At 46.5% G+C, this 22399-nt stretch overlaps 1 protein-coding gene across 1 annotated transcript; it reads right to left on the reverse strand.

Annotated features, from left to right (window-relative positions):
* Nucleotides 1-268: 268 nt before the first annotated feature.
* Nucleotides 269-22399, reverse strand: LOC119387857 (LIM and senescent cell antigen-like-containing domain protein 1). Its single transcript, XM_037655397.2, has 10 exons — nt 22015-22399; nt 12441-12572; nt 11005-11050; nt 9072-9259; nt 6890-6961; nt 6688-6765; nt 5341-5494; nt 4101-4239; nt 2072-2147; nt 269-405 (listed from the first exon to the last, which is right to left on the reverse strand). Exons 1-10 carry the CDS (start codon nt 22272-22274, stop codon nt 285-287), a joined length of 1266 nt encoding a protein of 421 aa, XP_037511325.1. The 5' UTR covers nt 22275-22399; the 3' UTR covers nt 269-284.

A 22399-nucleotide genomic window follows, 5' to 3' on the forward strand; every position in this document is an offset into this window, starting at 1 on the left:
CATTCATCTTTATTGCTGATCCAACAGCATCACCTTTACAATGCGTTCAATTGGTTTAGTGTGCATTATTTCTAACTGAATATTCAGTTATATTGCACTAACAAGCCCAAACCAATAGTCTTTCTGAATATTATGTGACGTCTTACTGGTGCTTTAGTGAGCCTTTAGAACGAAACTGCCTTTTCTTTTTTCAATCTCATCTGTATACCAACATAACACCTCACAGTCTCTTTTGTTCTCCGAACTATAAAATACAACCGTTTTCTTCCTCTAGACGCGTGTGTCTATTTGTTGGAAAAGTGGCTTTTCTCCGTCGTCTTGAGAAGCCGCTTTCTGAGCTCGCTGGGAAGCTTCTCGAAGCATTTCTTGCACACGGGCCTTAGGTCGACGTCGAGAAACCTGGACCTGCGTAAAGCGAACGATGATGTCACCCGTTAGACTTTACTACAGCGAAAAAAAAAATCTTCATAATTTTACTCTTTCTTAAAGGGCCCCTAAACCACCCAGAGGTCGAAATTTAGTTGTGGTGTTGAAGTTGTGCACGAATCTTCAGCAAATACGTAGCCCCGAGAATTTTTTCCGAAACGGTATCGTAGTAGCTGAGTTATACACGCGTTTGACGATCCAGGAGAGGCCCTCGCTCGTTTCGCTCTTTCCAACGCTATGCTCCGTTCATCGGCTCGTCTCTCCTCCTGGCTGAGTGATCCTCCTCACCATGCGAGGAGGAAGAGCGGCGAGCGAGCGTACATGCGAGAGGACAAACAGGCTCTTTTTTTGTGGATGAGACGCAAATGTCGACGACACGGCCACCGCTGGGGATTATCGAAAAGCCCGGAGAGGAGAAGGCATCTGATGAAGGGAACGAAGTACACCGGCCAAATAAAAGCTTAAAAGAAAACGTTTCGGCTTCCGTACGGAAGCCTTGATTGTGAACAAGCCTTCCGTATGAAAGCTGAAACGTCGTTTTCTTTTAAGCCTTTATTTGGTCGGTGTACTTCGTTCCCTTCATCATGTTTCTTCCCCCCGACCAGACGGGTTTCCGTCGAACTCTCGATTTCAGGAGAAGGTAGAGTCTTTTAGCAAGTTACGGAAATACGGTACGCAAATACGGTAAGGCAGTACGGTAGCGTTCCTCCTTTCCCGCTGGTTGTGCTTTGGCAGCTCAACGACCGGGAAAGGAGGAGCGGTACCGTACTGCCTTACCGTATTCAACGTTGACCGTATTTGCGTACCGTATTTCCTTAACTTGGTAAAAGACTCTGGTATCGTTTGTTGGAATTTGTGGCGCGCCCGTGGCTCCTAGCGCTGCCGCGTTTGGCATTGTTGATCGCGACCAGCGGCGTAGCCAGGGGGTGGCACGCCGGACACGTGCCCTCCTCCCACCCCGAAAATCTTTTTTCTGCCATGGGATACAGAACACAAAATGGCACTCGAACTATTGGAGGTGGTTTAAGGGCCCTCTAAGTGGCTTTCCGGTGGAAGCCTCCCTCTTTTTTCTTCAATTCCTCGGACTGACAAATGTAGAAAAGCCGCTCAAACACACAACGATAATCCACACTCGTTGAAAGCTAAAAAAAAAAAAAAAAAAGAGAGAACTCACGTTACAGTGGCGTTTTACTCTGTGAACGCGGGGATGTCCCGGATATGAAAGTACACTTTCTTAAGTATGGGCATTTTGGCGCCAGAAATATTTTACTTGCATTTTATAATGTCTTTAACTCATTTTGAATGCACACGACTCTTATCGATTAACAAATAAATGGGTCCGAGTATAGATGGATCTCAATATCCACGACATGACTCTCAATACGGTATTGTCTGGAAATCGTCATCACCCGTTTTGTTTCCTTACCGCTCTCTTTTTTGTTTGTTTGTTTGTTTTTTGCTCACCAAAGCTCCTTCCATGGTAACGCCTGCAGCGTTCAGCGATCCGATTATACACTAAAAGCAAGCTAGAATAAAGCACTGTGTAAATATCAGTGCCATCAAGAAACTAAAGGGAACAAAATTCGGGACTGAAGAGGAGCAACAGCGCGAGTGAATGAGAATGGAATTATGCTGCGCAACTTACTTCGTAGCGAGAGGCCGGTCACAATAGGAACAGCAAAAATGTGGCGGGCACCACATTTTGTTCAGAGACTTGTAACCTGGACAGAGGACAAAAGACATGGTCAGTGTTTAACTCGCGCTTGAAGTCTGTTTTGTTTCGTTACTCATGCATTGTATATACGCATGCGCCGTGTTCTTCTTATTGTCCCAATAGCGTTCTCTGCATTGCTACCGCTATGTCTTTAGTCGCAATGGTTCACTATTTCCGAAAGAAAGTTACCAGCAATACTTCTTTTTTTTAATCGTGTATTATTTTTTAAAAAGCAACAGTTTCGACGCAAGGGCGAAGCAATGGATGCGTTAGCAACAAATTGGAATGTTATACAAAGTAAGGCCTGGCTAGAATATAACTCCATTAGGGTCCGATCTAGCGTAACTTTACAATACAATAGCATAACTTTACAACAGGGTTGCCGTTGGGTAGATTCGAAAAGGAGCCAGAATTCAAGCTAAAACTATCCAAAGTAGCCAAGCCGTATAATGTTATAATCTTATTGCCAAAGTTATAGCCAAATCGTAGAAAAGCAGTATTATGAAAAGAGTTTTTTTTATTCTTTAACAATATGTAACTTCATTTAGAATCACCAATGAAATAGAAATAAGAGCACAGTTTCTTTCTCCCCACGCTTGGTCTTCAAGCCATAAGCAAGTTTCACATAAATGAACAAATTATAAGTTCCGTGCACCTGCACATTATGGTCTATGTAGAATAGAGAGTAATTGCCAGAGAAGGAGTAAGATTGGAACACACCAGCCAATCAGTCAGTATACGAATATTAATCTTAGAAGCAGGCAGTGCTTGAAGTCGCGGACCGAGGATTATTAGTTGTTACCGTATAATGCCAGCCCCGCTTCAAGTAGTGATATCTGGTTGAAGATGACCAGTCCTGCAGCTTCATTTTTTGGATCTCTGTTTTTGTCAAGTTCACACGAGAACACGCGCTGTACATCAGCATTAGAAACTGGCTTGTAGCGTCAGTATCGATGGCTGGCACTGTGAACAACGTGCTAGGCACGCGTTTACCAACATGCGCGAAGCTTCGTCGGTTTGATCCTAGCAAAAAGGCGCAATTAAAGTTCATCTTTAATTTGCAAGTTATAATCTATATAACTCCCCCATTTCTAATTTTTGTATGAAGTTAATGAAACCACCAAATTCTTGGTCAGTCCCCATTAGAGTGGGTGTGAGTCACACTGACAATAGGCTAACGAGAACTTCGCCACTCCGTGTTGGCAGGCGCGCCGCGCGTCGCGTTGAGGTGCCTCGATGAGCACCAGACTACTGGCGGTCATGCGCATGCATCGGCTGACAAGACAGTACAGTGTACTACAAGCGTACACTATAACGACAGAAAAGCTTGGAAACAAAGGGAAGTAGTTAGGATTTCTCTGTATTTTATGTGCAAATAATAAGAAAAACGGCTACTAAATGCGCCAAAATAGAAGTTCAAGGTAGCCAGAAAGTAGCCATGGCGCCAGCCTGAAAATTTCGCCGCCAGGCTGGGTCGTAATATAGCCAATTTGGCGCAATGTAGCCACCAAAGACAGCCCTATACGAGAATACCGCTACTCTTACTCCAGAGAGCGAAGCGGTTTTCGAGCTGTCTGTTCGCCTCAATGCGAAGAAAGCGGAGAGAGCACAACGCGTACAAAGGTATGAGCCGTCTACTGATCGCAGTCGAGATAGCGCGCGTGACCTCGCCCTTTTGATCAAAGTTCACAGTTGCCTATAGCGACGAACCTCCCCCATCGGCACCCCTTCATGCTATAGCACCCCTTATACTCGCAATACTATAACATTTTTTAAAAAGTTAATTGGAACGACTTCGTATAGTTTGGTACACAACATGTCAAAAGAAAAAGAGAAATGAATCTCATTTTTACACAAACACGCGGCGGCATAGGCTGAGTATCCAGCGCTGTCGAGCGACGCCCATCCAGACAGGCATACACGGGGCGTTGACATCGAGTCGTGCTTTGTGCGCGCATACCTTGTGCCGATGGCAGGTTGCACACGAAACAGACGAATCCAAAGAGCTGCTCGAAGTGAGTCTCGCAGTAGGCATGACCGTTCTTCTCGTAGTGCTTGCGGCCAAGGAACGGCTTCTCGCAGTGCGCACACACGAAGTGCTGCAGAACAAGAGAAATACGGGTTTCAGGATCGAGAGGATGGGAGGCGCCGCTGCTTCGCTATGCATTAGATTATACTGACAGCACTTTGTTTCTTTTCCGCTTCGTTTCAGTGAAGAGCATTTCTGTGGCTATTTCTACCAGCTGTCTGTCTGTCTGACCTCGGACGAGCCATTTCGCCTAAGAAGATTATTCTTTTTTTTTTTCCATCGAGGAAGCGAACCCGGGTTCTGTAAAATGGTGATGCGAGCATCTTTACTCAATCGGCGCCACGCCAACAGCGTCCGATCCACCGTTTCTCTCTTTTCGTTGTATCATTGTTCATTTCAATCGGGGCCGCCATTCTGACGGAAAAGAAAAGAAAGAGAGAAAAGAAATTAAAATTGAATTCTAATTTTTTGTTGATTATGCCGCATTTGAGGGATCTTGAATAATATTGATCAGCTGGGGCACCTTAACGTGCGCATATCGAATGCAGACGCGCAAGTATTTTTGCATTTCTCATCCATCAAACTTGGGCTTGTCTGGCAAGGATCGACCCTGCGACCTCGTGCTGAATAGAACTACGCCATTGACTGAAGGGCGGGAAAAATGAAAAAAAAAAAGACAGGCAGAAAACTTTGTCATTGCGTCTTTACTATCTGCTACTGCCCTATATGTGGTACCAAGGCAAAGCTCAAGAACATCAAAAGAACACAATGCTGAACTCCATGGCGTGTAGTATACTCTGAACACCGTTAAATGCTGACATATTGTCAAATTCTGTAGTGGCGACGCTTTGAGTTAATCGGGTGAATTGGCGTAGCCAAAAAGACGGGAGGGGGGGGGGGGGGGTTCAATCCCACCCCGCGCGAAAATTTTCTATTTTGCATGTGTATACGTACACGCACACATACAAACTCATAAGTGTTGTTGAACCCCCCCCCCCCCCTTTTCCAAAACAACTTGTGGCTACCGCCCTCATCAGGTGGGACGTTTTGGCACTTTCAGGGGCCAATAAGAGCTGACAATATGGCGAACTCCACAGTGTTCAAGAAAACACTCTTGCGCCATCAATAATCGTTTGCGACCGCCGCCGGTTATCGGACACCGGCCGCGTACCTCAACGTGCCACTTCTTTCCCATCGCACAGGCGACGCGCGCATCTTCGATGGGCCTTCTGCATGCTGCGCACACCGAGGTGACCATCTTGTCGTGACATTTGAGACAGTGCATCTCGCCGTTCACTTCACGCCCGTCGCTCGTCAGTTCCACACTGCGTTGAACCAAACACAATTCAAAAGCTTCTCTCGGCATCCTGAAGAACACCTTTCAACTTCTACGAGAAATGAGCAAACTTTATAAAAGCTGTAGAACGTCAGTCAGATATCTGATATGGGAAAGAGCCCCACAAATATTTTATTTCGGTCAGATCGTCTCTTTTCGCGTTTATTTAATGCGCAAAATACAGTGTGTCCGTAAAGTCATGGTGCATTTTTGGCCGGCCACAGGAAAGCAACAAAACAATATAGAAATGTGATGCCTTTACCAAATAAAAGCAATACCGTCCAAGTTTTCGTAGTATGACGTGCAACGGTGTGCACACTCAGGTTACGACGCAGCACCACGAACTGTGCAGCTATCAATCCGCCCACGCCCACGCCAGTCGAGATGTGGACGAGAGGAAAGTTCATTGTGTTCTGTGGCTTGCTAAATTGGAATCCGTGACCAACGTGCAGCGTGAATATCGTCACGTGTACGACGAAGCGCCGCCACATATATTCGGTGAAGATTTCACATTTCTGTCTTGGTCTCGTTGATTTGCTGTGACAGGTCAAAAGTGCACCACGACTTTACGAGCAAGCTGTAAATTAGTCTTATTAGAATTACAAATTGCAAAAGTTGATAACAGCCCATCTTCAACAGCGCCATTTCGATAGGGACGAGCCAAACAGCGCACGTCCTGTGTCCTTTCGCTTACCTCTGGCGAAGGTGCTGCGGAATATAATATAAATCATGGCGCACGACACACTCAACTTTACAGTTAGGAGCACGATGTGCTTGTACAGCAGATGAGCTTCAGTGCAAGCATAGAATTCTTATTGCCTCCAGAGGCAAGTAAAATTCCGACTTATCGCTACTGTACTTGCACAATACAGTAAAAAGATTCTTGTCGCACACAGCCGGAGCATTCTAAAACGACCAGCCTTATGACCTCTACCGCTTGCATATAACACTACACAGTGAAAAATAAATAAAAGTGAACAGAAACACATTTTAAAAATGATTCGTTTTTTGGCCACCGCGCTGCAGGGGCAAATGAAGCTTAACTTTAGCCAATATCTTACGACACTCATACGACAGCGTTACAACGCTTTGCGAGCACTTGAAAACAATACCTTACCACAAATGGTATTTGACAGTAAAGTAATGAGCCTCGAAGGTTTGCACTAATAACATGTAACTCACCTACATTTAACGCAGTTGAAGTGATACGGGTGGTAAACTTCGCCCTGTCGTCTGAGTGGGTTCTCGTCTATTACCTCGCTGAAGAAGAAATGAAGAACATATTAAGATGCCGTTTTAATCAGTTTACAAAAATAGAATAGCACTGAATTCGCGAGGCAGATAAAAAGTTTTGATTAGCAATTCATGAAAGAGAATTACTCACTCGCACTTTGCACATATCAGCTTGCCAATGTACTCCGCTTGTATGACGTTGTAACATTTCCTGCAGTAAGGTCTGCGTGGAAGAGAGCACAAAAATGAGTACGTAAAGAGATATAGCAGTGACTCGATGCGGATGTCGCTATATAAGTTAGCGAGGCTATATGGGCACTGTGGCGTCAACGGGACTATGGTGCGGAGTTGAAGGAATCAATTCAGTTTATAGTGATTTATATTTCACCTAGCTGTTCCATCTAGCCACTAAGCCTCACAGTTAGCAAGACGCAGACACAAGCGTTAGAGCTAGAGAATAAAGCCCTAACCACACGTGCGCGTTAAGGCCTGAACACACGTACGCGTTGCAGCTCGTCAACGCGTGACTTTTTGACGCGGCGCCGCGCCCTCTCCCTATGAGAGGGCGCGCAGCTTAACACACGTACGCGTTGCAGCTCGTCAACGCGTGACTTTTTGACGCGACGCCGCGCCCTCTCATAGGGAGAGGGCGCGGCGCCGCGTCAAAAAGTCACGCGTTGACGCGCTGCAACGCGTACGTGTGTTCGGGCCTTTACAGCGCGTGGCGTGTAGACTCGGCGTCGCGTCGCGTTCCTATGGGGGGAGAGGGCGCGCATAGGGAGAGGGCACGTACACTCTCACGCGTTGTACCGCGTACGTGTGGTTAGGGCTTAAAGGGACACTAAAGGCAAATAACAATTTATGTCAGAGTGAAAGCTCAATGTATGACAACGTCTAAAACGGCAATATTATCAACAGCAGTGCCCTACTTACCGAGAAATTAAGCTAAATGTACCGCACGATGAGCGTCACGAGCGACAAATTTTCAAAATGATCCCGGTGACGTATGAGAGTCTGCCTACTAGTAATCAAACTAGCAGCAATAAAAAAAGAACCTTCCGTGCATCAAGAGACGTAATAAAATGCTGTTTGTTCGTTTCTGTCTGATTCATGGAAAAAAGAACCTCTTTGGCGTTGCCATGGGGAACGGCGCGCGTGGTTCAAAGATTCCGTTTTCGCCGAACTGCGCTTCGCCCGGCGCCCTGCTTCGCTCACGTGGTCGCGTCTCAGTCGTAGTTTCGGTATCGCGTACTGCCGCGTCTGTTGTGCGCGCTCGTGAAAGTCGCTCTGACAGAAAGTTCGACAAAATTCCGCATGCATGTGATGTTGCCGGATGTCCGAATGGTGCACGCCGCCAGTACACGCCGCCGCGCAGTAAAGGCGGGCAACGTTGGGCACGGCAGCAGTGACGTGTGAAAGACTGATTTCAGGGGGGTGATTTGAAATGCGCTAACGCGATGCGGACCACTAAAACGTGATTTTATTTCAAAATAAGCACTTTCTTGGCACAAAAGTAGCACTACGAGGTTTCTGGACCCCTATTTCAACGATCAACGTCGACTTAATATTTGCCTTTAGTGTCCCTTTAAGAATTATAAAGGAGCGGCGTTGTAAAATGCTGAGAAAACGGAGGCCATTTTTCAAGAACTTGATGGGACGTTTCATGGGAGGGAGCATCGTCTCGCTGCTTACAACGAGCTGAGCTTTATCAACGCCAAGCGACGAATACTTCTAAAAAATTGACGCGTTCGTGAGACCGAGTGAAATGCGTTCGTTGTCATCGTCGTTGTTGCCGTTCTAGAAGTGCACTGGCATTGCTTTGATCTATATTTTCCCTATATCTCTGCTAAATACTGCTTATTGATCACCGGTACAATCATCTGAGAGCCTCATTTGATCATAAGGGTAGACGTTCATTAATTGTTCGTTAGAGAAGAGGCCGGTCAATCTTGGAGAAAACAGCAATTGCGAATAGAAATTGCGAAGTTGGCCCCCGCCCCGCGTCAGAGAGCCCAAGTGATAGCGCACATGAACAGACTTTCAACACCTTCACTTTTGCTCTCACATGCAGGAGACGATGGCATCCATTGCCACTACGTAACCTCCACGAGGACGGCTCGATTTGGGGTCGTTTATGGAAGCTCGCCTTCTCTCAAGAAACCCCCTTCTTTCTAGAGTACACCACTAACGCCGGGAATGTATTGAACTGTACTTGCACGGAGTAAGGAACGGGCGCGCCGAATGTCATCCCTCGATAAACTAAAAATACAGCTCGTGACTTACATTAATCGATCCGGATTATTCATTATGTACCTTATACGAACTATGCATACCTTCGGTGTATGCTGAGCAGTCCTTGGTCGGAGAGGCATTCGCCGCAGCGTCGGCAGCAGAGACAGTGCGCGTGCCAGTCCCTTCCCAGAGCCCTGATCAGGCGACCCGTGATTCCCTCGTTGCACTGGGCGCACGTCGGCATGAACAACACGCGGAAGTCGTGCTCGCAGTAGTTGCGGCCCCCGAACTGCACACGCCACATCATGCATCTATAGCACACCAGGCTTATGTATCGCGACAGTCACGTCAGAAAAGGAGACGCCTCAGCACTCGTACTTTGACCGGAGACGGCGCGCACGTGCTTATCAAATAAATAAGCCTCATGACAGTGCCCCTTTCCACTCTTAATATGCTTCATTGCACTGTAACTATACTCCACCGCAATACAGTGGATATGCTTTCCCGCACAACAGAACTGTAATGCGGCAAGGATAACAAAGGTAGCTGGTTACCAGGAAACGTCTATGAGAGAGTTTTAGTCTGTCCGTTAACGGCAGTGTATACGAAACACCGTAACAGTAGAGACGTTTACGGAACACGCAGTACCTTACGGCGCTTTATTCAACCACAAAACCTTAGTACTTATCTGCGTTAGGTCATCGTTCCTGCAAAAGGATGATCAAACCCGTCGGAGTCAGTGAGTAGCCGTTCCTGCATAACGCGAAACCGTAGCTATGTAGTCCTCGTAGCACATTAAGTTCACCTTTCAGCAGAACCGGCTGGTGGTCTTGAAATGTATTTGGTAAAAATCACAGCATATCCACGGAGTGAATGATGATGAGTGGGCGAAGCTGCGGAGGTTCATCGGTAAACCGTGAATCTTCCGTGAATTCTGCCCAGTACATCATCACCGACGTGAGATCGGGCGCGTTTATACTAAAGGTTCGATGAGTTATGACGACTTGCAGCTCACTTTAATTTTACATGTACGCTGTGAATTTTTATTGTTTAGAAAACCATTGCTTTAGAAAACATCTGGCGTCTTTCGTTAAGCAGCTGGCGTCTTTTCGTTTTGCTTTAGAAACATCTGGCGTTCTTTCGTTTTGCTTTTAGAAAACATCTGGCGTCTTTCGTTGGTTTATTTCATCAATCAACGGCGTTTTGAACAAAATTTTTATTGTTTATTCACGCACAGGAGAAATCTCACCAGGCACTACCTTGGAGGTAAACAATGGCTGCTAATGGGAATGAGAGACAGAAGAATGAATGAATGAATGAAAACAACAGAAGAAGTCGGCTTTTAGCTAACACTTACACTTCTACTTCTACTAACGTTTCCTACTGGAACATGCCAATGGCTGCTAATGGGGAATGAGAGACAGAAGAATTCGGGTTTTAGTTAACGCGCACGCTGCGAATTTTTTATTGTTCAACAACGCACAGGAAAAATCTCCCACCGGCACCACCTTGGAGGTCAAGATCTGGTACTAGCGTTACGACTGGTTACGTACTACTACGACTACGAGGGACGAACGGGTGCCGCCTTAAGGAGCTTCGCCCCTAAAAATGGTTGGGAGCAACGATCATCCCTCCACTCTATTTATTGATTTTTTTGCGTACATGATAATTACACTGCGTTGTTACATCAGAGCCATCTACACCTGGTGGCAACCCGAGAATTAAGTATAAGGTCCACCCAGAAAACCAGACTGCTCCTGCCCTTTTTGCTTTCGCGTACCATTATACAGTTCCTACTGTGACATTTATATTAAGAAAGCCCGTCTTTGCCGTGACGTAACTGTATTGAACGAACGTAATTGGCTGTGGCAGCTATACAAATTCTCCGAATAGGACAGATATAAAGTATATTCATCACTGCACTCTTATAGGCTGTTTTCGTGTTCGTGCCTTCTGCGTCATTTTTTTTTCTCTCATTTAAAATGCCGATAGGAAGTAGGAAAATGGCATGGCAACAAAAACGGGCTACGTCACCTCATAGTAGACGTCTCCGGGAAACCGCTGGAAACATTGCGCGCATCTGCAAAAGAACTTGGGTTACATTATCGTCGAAGCAGACAGACGGTCATGATTGCATTCGTGGACTTGGAAGATCACCCTCAAAGCGTTTTGACACTCGCAGAAAACACACAATTCACAAAAACAAGAAATGAAGTAAAATTGTAAAAGGTGCTGCAAAATATAAGCTACAGTGATCTTAACTAAAGAGAAAACGGTAACGCCGTTTTTTATGGTTCGTAATGCGAGATATTGAATGAGGTTTCTTGTTTGAGTTTCATGGAGCAGAAGCAATAGTTCTTGTATTCAGTTATCGTGGGTACGCAACATATGAATTCGAAATTTAAGACATTGTTATTGAAGGTGGGATAGACAGGAAGTCGAAAGCATGCATGTGCCTGCGTCGCACTTTCGTGTTTAGTCAGAAATGTGCAAACATTCGGCTCCTGTTATGACGTTATGACGCTTCTGGGGGCACAGTCAACACGTGATGTTTGTCACACGTATCAAAGCAAAAGTTCGGACACCAGAATATTCCACGAGATGATTTCATAACGCCCACTTGGGGCCAAATTGTTAATGCGATACAGAGCTTTATGCCAAACCGCTACACAGCAGCGTGAGTTGCACTGTAGCTTTGAGTACAGTTTATGCGAGTACGCGGAGCAGCCTTCTATCGTGTTTAGTTACCGAATACGCGCATGCACCTTGAAAAGGGAAGATAAAGATACGCTGCGACGATTGATTCCTTATCGGTCGGGTGCTTGCTCTTCCAAGAAAATTTAACACTGATGAACACAGAAAAAAAAAACTTTAAAACATGACGTTGATGTTTGTCGTCCCGAATCTCTTATGCATTTGAAAAGAAGGCAGGACGTGTCAAGCTGTGTTGAGGTGTAAGTTTTCTCCTGATTTACTCCTTACGTTATATGTACATGGCTGGACTTGTTCCTGAGAAACAAATAAAATTAAATATAGTAAATTAAATGCGATCAAATCGAACTGCATTGATACAGTTTATGCTTAACATTTACTTCAACTGCGCAATTTTGAAATGATATTCCGACACAGGGTCACTCCACTGGGGCTACGCCTGTGTTATGCCAACCATTAATTCAATTAGCATAAGTACCGTTAATTCATTCCTGGAGCACTGCATATAGCGAGCAATGTGGCATTCAAGGCACTTCACAGAATACTCTTGTATATGCGTGCTTTTTGAAAAGGAGAGGCGAAGGCACCGTGAGGTACACCTCTTCCTTCTTTACTACCCGGCCGCTACAAGAAGAAAGAAAAATACAGAAAGGGACAGCTCATCCAAGGAATAAAATACGCCCGACAGTAAGCTCATCTAGGCTACATCCCGGAAAATATTGCAATGTGCGCATACTGACGAATGCAGACTGACGTACACAAAACATTCAGGATGCCAGACCTGGCCACAGGAATTGACAATCTGCTCCGAAGGTCCGAACCCGTGGCCGCACTTGGAGCACGCCATCACGTCCAGCAAGGGCAGCACGGTGACGGAAGAGCTGCGGTTCCTGCAGAGGATCGTAGTATGGACGAAACTCGCAAAAATATTTCAACGTGCGTGCTTAGCACAATACTGACTTCAGCTTTACTTCTGACGACATTCAAGAATATGCCGCAGATGCAGACGTTATACACGAGGCACGAGTTAGACATCTGTTCGACGTACGACTTGCCAACAACTATACCCGCGTCCTTCATGTTCTGTCCACGTCGGCCCAGTCGGTCTAGTCAACTTTCAGATGCGTCCGGTATCTGGTGTGCGTTGTACGCCGCACACCGGATACCGTGTCGTACAATGTGCGAGAGTGGATCTTGAAACACGTTTCAAATAAATAAATAAATAAATAAATAAATAAATAAATAAATAAATAAATAAATAAATAAATAAATAAATAAATAAATAAATAAATAAATAAATGCAGATGTCATTTGACGCCTATATATAGCTGCTACAGGTGGACGTATTAAGCACTGTATTCTATTCTATTTCTTTTTCGACTTGGCAAGTTGGCAAGCAGTGGCGGCCAAATGTAAGGATGCAGTCTTTACTCAGGTAATGCCTGCAGCAATGACTTTATAGAGGTAATCATCCCTATAAGAGGCAGTGCTTAAGCGATATCTCTGTTTGATCGGTCCTGCGCTTACTCTTCCCATTCCTTCATCTATGAGGCACATCACGATGCCCCCAAACTAAGCAAGCTCATCTCCACCAGTATTTCTTTGGGAACCTATATCGCCAACGCGACCCTCGCATACACACCATTTGGTTATTTAAACGGCCTGCGTATCGCATTGCTGCAGGGCGGCTTCGTTGGCTTTATGCGGTATACATTCCAGGTAGTGTGTCGGCGCAGTGCACAAATTCAGGTCAGAGCGGCACAGCTGTTTGTTTATCGCAAAAGTGGCAAATATATAGAATACGTTCACATATGACACTGGGCAATGACCTGCTTTCATCCTTGAAAGAGAGCTTGCATTGTGTAAATGTTTTCTTTTTCATCTGTACGAACATTCACGCGGCATTTTGTTGTTCTTTAGAAGGCGTGTGTAACGATTCAAGGGCCGTTCTGGATCAACCGCGACCAAAAGAGCAGTTGCGCTTTCGGTGACCTATAGTTAGTTAATTACAGATAATTAGACAACTGCAAGATTACGCTGTACGTCTACCTAGTTGCTCTCATGTCCGTCTTGTGCGACCGCTCAGTCCGTTTGAGTGGGACATCTTGTCATCTAGAAGTGAAGTCTAAAGTGTAGGTGTACGGTATTAATTCTTCTTTTCAATGTAGACCCTTAGTAAATATTGGTGATGATGTTATCGGTCTATATTGTGACTCCTCGAAAGCAGGGGTATAGCCGGCGCAAGGCTGCCATGGACTGACCGGGACCACTGACCGGAATCGGATCATCTTTCGCCCTTCAGCAACTAAGGGGACCATGCGTGTACACACGTATTTATCACATAGTGCTCTCTGCAATGCGCTTGAAATTCCAAATGAAATAATGATTCTTACTTCATATATAAAGGGTGATCAAAATTAAGCTTTACTGGTTTTCTTAAAATTCAGCACTGGGAGGTACGTGAAGGCCACCTTTGCAAACAATTGATGTATCCAGAGGGACACAAAGTGAGATTATAATTATCGACTGTAAGCTGCGAAATTAACTAATATTGAATAATGAACGTTTCAGTGACTGAAGGAAGCGGGCATGTTTGTATTGAAAAGTTGGAGGCAGTCGTATTTCTACACAGGGACGCCGTAGTGGAGGGCTTCGGAAAATTTCGACCATCTGGTGTTCTTTAACGTACACCTAAAGTTCAGTGCATGGGCCTCAAACATTTTCGCCTCCATCGAAAATGCAGCCGCCGCGGCCGGGATTCGATCCCGCGACCTTCGGGTCAGCAGTCGAGCACCATAACCACTAGACCACGGTTGCGGGCGTTTTCTTTTCTTTTTTTTTTCATTGTACATGTCAGCATTGAGATAATATATAGTGCGTCGCTTTAATGTCGCAGTTATTATTTTTTTTTTTTTTTGCAGCAAAGCTAACTTAGTCTACCCTGTGCCGTCGTGTCGTGGTAGTAGGTAGTAGTAGGCGTCACGCAGGTCACGTGACCAGAAGGGAGGGGGCAAATAAATAAATAAATAAAAACAAATTTCCTTGACGAGGCGGGGTTTGAACCCGGGCCCTCACGGTCCGAGGGCAAGTGTCATAACCACTGGGCTGTACACCCACGTTTTTAAAGAAGCGCATTTTAATTCAAGCGGCGTAATTACGAAACCACGTGATCTCGCTAGCCAATCACATACACTCGCCAGTTTACAGCTTCGCTCTCCGATGGTTTTCACGGCGTGGAACTGGTTGAATTTTTTTTTTCTCCGAAATGTCACGCGTAACTAAAACGAGTAGATTAAGCATTTGAAGCATCCACCTTCCATTCACTTCACAAGAAGGACCGGACTTGGCTCATATATTACTATATATAGATATATATATATATACTATATTTATATATATATATATATATATATATACTACTATATATATATAATATATATATATAATATATATATATAATTCATTATATAATATAACCACGTGGGCGAGACCACGGCCACTAATGCAGGGCGTGAATCGCCTGGATCGCGATGCGCGGTCATTAACGCTGTAACGGAGCATACATACGTAATGAGACAGCAACACAAGCTATATACGGCCGCCCCGCGTGTGCGCACGTTTACGAGCAGACGCATATTAATTAAATCGGTTGTTTCTGAGTGAGAATGGTACAACAGGATAAATTATCCGCAATAGCTCATTATGCAATAATGATAGCCGCTAAATCTTAGAAAGTGCATATGACCGAGTCGGGACAAAAAAAAAAACAACAAAAAGCACTGGACACCTAATCTACATTAGCTCGTAGATCATGAGGTGGAATCTGCAGGTGGATGTATGCGAGACAGCGGCCAGGGCCAGGTTAAGCGATTAACTATGATTCATTCGCATGCCATCGTCTTTATGCGTAACTTAAGTGCATGGAATGCATGCCTGCCTCAAAGTTTCTTGGCAGCTGCAACCATAGGCGCCCTTGTTGTATATACAGCGGGAATGCCACGGCGACGCGGGCTCGTCACCCTGCCCGCGCCCGTATATGCGCCTCGCATACCGACGTCCGCACTTCGTAAGACAAACTGACGATAAGGAAACGCTTACGATCGGCACAGCTACAGGTCGTGCATATACGACCGATATGAGCGACAAGAGGAAAACCCTCTCAACCAGCTCTCAGCCTTTCTTCAACGGATAGTATAACGGTGTGCAGCTTTTATTCATTTATTGGGCAAGCACTTATTCACTCATCGGTGGCAGCGCAGCTATGATGTCATAAAAAAGCTCAAATGTGACATAAATAGCTGACGTCGATCGAAGGTAATGTCTTTGTAAGCGAGTTGGGGTCGAGAATGGAGCGAAGTCACTGCGCACGGCATTCTATATCGTGTCATCCCTCGCGTGAGGGAAGTAAGAGGAGCATCGTGCTGATTGCATTCTTTTTTTACTGCGTTATCTCCAGCACTGGCCCACATTTTTTATAGATTGCACCTGCGGAAACGGCCTATATTTTTTTAACGAGAACTAACAGACACTAAGGCCAAGGAAAGTATGGGGATATTATTTGTAACAATTCTGATATAAATGTGAAGAAATCAAAGTGGACGAAAAGATAACTTGCCGCCGGCAGGGATCGAACCTGCAACCTTCTAATAACGCGTCCGATGCTCTACCTATTCAGCTACGTTGGCGGTCATCCACCCGTCCACTTTATCGGGTATTTGTGTGCATTTAAAGCGGGGAACTTCGAACGAAGCTTCGAATAACGCGTTATTCAAAGGTTACAGGTTCGGTCCCCGCCGGCGGCAAGCTATCTTTTCGTCCACTTTAATTTCCTCACATTTATATCACAATTAATACAAATAGCATCCCCTATACTTTCCTCGGCCTCATTGTCTGTTAGTTCTCATTAATCTTGTGTCTGACAAAGAAAAACGAGCCATTAAAAATTCCCCTTCTTTGCTTCTATCCTTCTATATTTTTTAAGTAACTCGTCATTTTTCTTTTAGATGTGAAGCATCTTATAGCGGAGTTCAATCCGGTGGTGGTGGTGGTGGTGGTGTGCGGCGTGACCACCCTTACTGCGCATGCGCAAACCTTCTCCACTACCCCTCCCCACTCCCTATCTCCCCTTTCCCTCTCCCCTCCCTATCTCCCCTTTCCCTCTCCACATCACCTCTCCCCTTCCCTCTCACCCTCTCATTTCCCTTTCCCACCCCTCTCCTTTTCCCATATCCACTCCTCCTCTCCCCTCCCGCCTCTCCTCCCCTCCCCTTTCCCTTTCCCCCTATCCACTTCCCCTCTCCCCCTTCCCCCTCACCACTCCACCTCTAAAACGCGGGCTCTACATGCCGAAACACTGCTTCGCATTGCCTGATGGTCCCCTTTAGCGGGAGATGGTGTGATTTTTTTCAAGTAACTCGTGCGCGTTAAGCCCCACGACGGTGGTCTATAGTGGTTATGGCGCTCGACTGCTGACCTGGAGGTTGCGGGATCGAATCCCGGCCGCGGCGGCTGCATTTTCGATGGAGGCGAATAGGTTTGAGGCCCATGCGCTTAACTTTAGGTGTACGTTAAAGAATGCGAGATGGTCGAAATTTCCGTAGCCCTCCACTACGGCGTCCTTCATAATCATATCGAGGTTTTGGGACGTTAAACCCCAGATATTAATTAATCGTGCGCGCTAACTTCATCTTAGCGGCGTTCGCGTGATATGAAATACGGTAGAATAGATACCCCGGATGGATTTCGCCTTCGAATAGCCCTAGGTGAGTGCGTAAGGAACCCTGTGAACTTTCTGTTCAGGCTCATTTATATCCGGGACCGGCCCACAAAAAATGTAAGAAACGTATCCGATATGGAAAAGTAGCGGTAAATGTATAAGGGCATTGTCTTTAGCGAGTATTTGAAAGTTTTGTATTATAGTAAGTGTGAGGAAAGCCAACTTTTTTACAGGGTACGCCAGCAAGTGTATTTGCTAGTCGGGGGCGTAGCCAGAAATCTTTTTCCGGTGGAAGATTAGGGTTGGGGGGGGGGAAGGTTTTCAACCACCCTTTATATAGGTTGGAGCGTTGTGTGTTTGTATGCATGCGTGTATAATATACACATGCAAAATTGAAAATTTTCGGTGTGTGTGTGGGGTGGGGGGGGGTGGGAGGGAGCCAGTGGGGAAGGTGCTTGACACACATCCCCACTGGCTACGCCATAGTTGCTGGTGTCTCGTTTTTCTTCATTTAGCGCACCTAGTTTTGCTAGATTAATTGGTAAAGTAATTAATTTTTAAGTTTGTAAAATAAATGTCGGTGAGATAGCTGATGCTCATGTTAACCGACAATGAGAAGGAATATGTGTCAGACGAGCTAATTTGATCTAAAATATATTTTCCGGGACACAGAGAAGACCCTCGAAAGACCCACCAGGTTGAGCAACACGTCATATCTGGGATTTTCTCAACGTGCCCGATCGGTTTATTTATAGCAAGCGTCTCTCATTAATCACGAATACGCACGAGTGGCCCAACTTTTCGTACTTCTGTACAAGGACGGCAGCCGAACAGATAGCAAAGATCTGCGTCTAAATCTCACCGCTTACCAGCTTTGGTTCGTACAACATTGAGAAGTGGCAGGTTTAAATTAATGTTGAGAATAATTAAATGGGTCCCGTCTCGTGTGTTATCTATGTCGCTCTCTTTTAGATGCGAAGTATCTTAAAGGGACCCTGAAACGGTTTTGACGATTATGTACGAACACATTGAGCCGGTAGAACAAGTCCTAAGGATCATTTACAGACCGATTTAAGCTCTGTGCGAAAACTGTGTAATTTATTACAAGGCTTTAAAGCTGCGAATCGCCGCCGATCACAGCGGCTCAGCCTAACGCGTTTCAAACTCCCACTTCCAGTGCGCGTCGTATTGGAAGCGCGACGTCACGCAGGCGGCTGATCTGATTGGATATGTCCAGTACACGTCACTGAACCTCCTGTGGGCAGCGAGCGTCGTCTGCCTGTGTTACAACGTACTCCGTGTTGACGTGAGCTGAGCGAGTGTTTATCTTGAGGTTTCTTTTCTTGGACATAATTAATTGCCCCAGCCTTGTTGTGCACCACGTATCTAGCAATTTCTAGCAATTTGTGACTTGTAAGGCTGCGACATCGTGCAATGTTCGTGAGGCATCTGGCGAGTGGAATCCCTTCAGCTCGTCGCTGCAATGAGCGTCGCGCTCTCGCTATCCGTTCAACGCCACGATCCACGTTTTACAGCGAAAGCTGTTATGAGATCATTTCACCGGCCGTTTTTGGTGCCGTAGTTGTCCGCCGCCGCCGCCGCCGCTGCCGCCGCCGCCGCCGCCGCCGCCGGTGTCCGTAACCAGTATCGCTCGAAATAAGAAAAAAAACTAAATAAGAAAAAAATTCCAGGATGGAACGAGGTTCGAACCTGGGCCCTCTGCGTGGGAGCCCAGTATTCAACCTCTGAGCCATGCCGGTGCTTGAAACTGCTTTGCAAGAAGGTCCTATACAGGCTTCATGTCGGGAAGGAACCACATTAGCATATGCAATATAGCGTGGTAGAAGAGTAAAATAAGCACCAAGCGTCGCACAACGCGAATTATGTAACCAGGCGTCATACAATGCGAATTGCGCAACGAGTAGGTTGTTGAATGCTTCCAACCCATTACAAAGAGCTCTGCCATAATTCTTCATCGTCATCACGCACATCATCAACGAAGTGCGCATAATGCCTTACATGCGTTTAGCAGGTACCACGGCTGTCTGTAAAATGACGAAAAATGGCACAGTGCCTGCTGCCCTACTTCTCAAAAATTACAATGATTTATAGCGTAGTGGGTTCCTCGCAAGTGCACTTCTGTTGGTTGCCAAGGAAGCCCATAAGGCTCCCATGATCCATTTCCTCAGGGTCTCAATAAAGTCAATTCTCTCTCTCTCTCGCTCTACGTTTCTCCGGTTAAAGTGTGTTATAAAGCGTGGTGGGACAGTTAAATAACGACCGGGCGTCACACAATATGCATTACGTAACTAATGGGTCGTTTAAAGCTTCCAACCCATTCCAAAGGCGCAACCATAATTATTCATCGTCATCAACCGCCGCAACAACAAACTGCACATAATCGCTTACATATGGTACCTCGCTTCTCCGCAGAACAACGAATAATGTCGCGCTGGGTGCTTCCAAACTTCCCAAAAATTACGCTTTGTGGCGTAGTGGGTACGTTGCTAATGTACCTGTATTAGTAGCCACAGGAGAGTTTATAACGCGCTCTAGAAAAGCCGCTCTTCCAGCTTTCGCTGTGACTGTGCTGCGCTTTCCGCGCAGGCCTGGCGTTTTTTGTGGCTGTAACTTCACCCCTGAAGACACAACCACATTGCCCGAGTTTACGCTTATCGGTGATCGTTCTCGAATTATTTTTGTTTGTCCGCATGCTTTTGCAGATTGTCGCCGTACAGGAGAATAAAATAAGATCTGCTGGTAGTGTGGCGGCCCCTGTCGGAGCAGATATCAACCACTCCGCGAGCTTCGTCTTTGTTGGGCCTCCGAGATTACGCGCAACCCGTCGCGAAGCTCAAACCGTCGAGTGCGCTCATGAGAGCGCTGCGATCGCCGGCGATGTCAGGGTGTCTGTGAGTTGAGGGTGCAAGGCAGTGGTGAGGAGGAGGGTATAGATATAAATTCCGTAGCGGCCTTGGTACACAGTGCGTCGCTTAATTTCTGGTGCGAATGATTTGGGGATGCTCCTGCCTAAACGCTGACAAAACTTCAAAAAACCGTTTCAGGGTCCCTTTAAGGCGGAGCTCAATCCGGTGGTGGTGGTGTGCGGCGTGACCACCTTTACTGCGCATGCGCATACCCTCTCCACACGCCCCCTCTCCACTCACCCTCTCTCCTCCCCCTCTCCACTCCCCCTCTCCCCCTTCCCTCTCCCGTCCCCCTCTACACTTCACCTACCCTTTCCACTCTTCCTCTGAAACGCGGGCTAGACATGCCGAAATACTCTCCTGCGCAACGCCGCGATGAGCTCGAGCGCATGCGCGTCCCCTCCCCTTCTCTCTCCTCTCCTACGCTGCCCCCCTCTCGCCCGCCTGTCGACCGCGTTCCCCTCTCGCCCTGTGAGAATTAACGGCCAGGCTAGATGGAAGATACGACGCGCGTAGCGTCCCTCTTCGCGTTCCACGACGCGAGGTCGGTAGCATGCCCAACGAACGCCAACGGAACGCGATCGTGCAAGTGCTCCGGCTTCGCATCGCCTCATGGTCCCCTTTAGCGGGAGATGGTGTAATTTTTTTGAAGACACTGTCTTCTGGGGCTCTTCCAACCGCTCTCTGTAACGGGGCATAATATGAATAACATTTCTGACTGAGTTCAACTAACGTATTTAATCGCACACTGCCAGCACTGGTTAATGTTATCTAGCACTGACTATATATGCCCATAGGATGCTCCAGTTCGTAGCTACTTCAATGTAAATTGGGAAACAGAGCTATTTCGTCACTATATAGCGTATCCTGAAAATATTACTGAGCGAAGCGGGCGCAGGAAAAAAAAAATCAGAATAAAGATTCAATGACGGATCAGCAAGGACATCCGAAGAACTGTTTTATATCGGTGTCGCACGGTGCACTGCTGATGACGATTAAGCCCTATCAGAATCAAGTTTCTCAACGGTGATTGGCTCCCGTCTGCAGCTTGCGTAAAGAAGCCAATCAAGGTCAAGCAATTCGATCTGGATCAGGCCGATCGCGATCAAAAGTGACCGTGTGACACTGATATCAGTTTCCTGGTCGTGCCCGAAAGTGCCCGCACAGCACGGATCCGCAACGCTTCCTTAACCCGCTGTCCTACATTTAAAATTTTATAAATCTATACATCGACAGACGCGTACGCGTGATAGCACATACGTCTACTTATTAACGAGGACTAATTTGCCAAGGACAGAAGATTAGCGAAAAATCATAATTGTCGCTTAGCCTGAGGACATAGAATAACAGTTTCAGGCTTTCCGTAGTTCTTGCCACCTCGCAGTTATTCATTAAATTAGAAGGTTCATGCATGAACAAGTCGGAAATTCGTATTTGCCTTGTGTATAGCTTTAGCGCAACTCAGTATGATCTTGAAGGAAAGGGACATAAGCAAGGAACGAAAAAGACAGGTGACAGGATGAGTGCTGTAATACAAGATTATATGACGCACCAACTCGCCCAATCAGCAGTGACATTTGCCGCGGAGCCCGTGTCCTGGAGACAATTGTCCCCCGCAGTATACAAAGCGATCGAGTCGACATCCAATGCTACCTGAGCCACGTGTATACGTATACTGTGGAGACTCACGCGGAAGGCGCGTCGTTCTTGCGTGTCAGGTGTACCGGAGGCGGCGGCAACGGCGGCGGTTCCTCTTCGTCGCCGGGACTGCTCGGCGGGGCACCGCCATTTGCCCTGGCGCCTTTCGACGTGGTCGTCACATTCGCGTAGTCTTCGCTCGTGTACGACGATGCAGGCGTCGTCTCCGACATGGAGAGACCCTGTACCGCCTTGCGGAGCTGCTCGGCCCTCCGCTGGTACAACTCGGAGGAGTCCAGCGACAGATTCATCGTAGGGACGAAATACGCGAGAGCAGCGGGCGCGCGGAACTGCGGTCAAGTAGAGCAGCGAGCGCACCGGTGGTCTTTTCGAGGCCTGCCGCAATCGTATAAGAGCGGACCGTTGAGATACGGTA

This window comes from Rhipicephalus sanguineus, chromosome 3, assembly GCF_013339695.2.
Source record: "Rhipicephalus sanguineus isolate Rsan-2018 chromosome 3, BIME_Rsan_1.4, whole genome shotgun sequence".
In the NCBI taxonomy this organism is placed as follows: domain Eukaryota; kingdom Metazoa; phylum Arthropoda; class Arachnida; order Ixodida; family Ixodidae; genus Rhipicephalus; species Rhipicephalus sanguineus.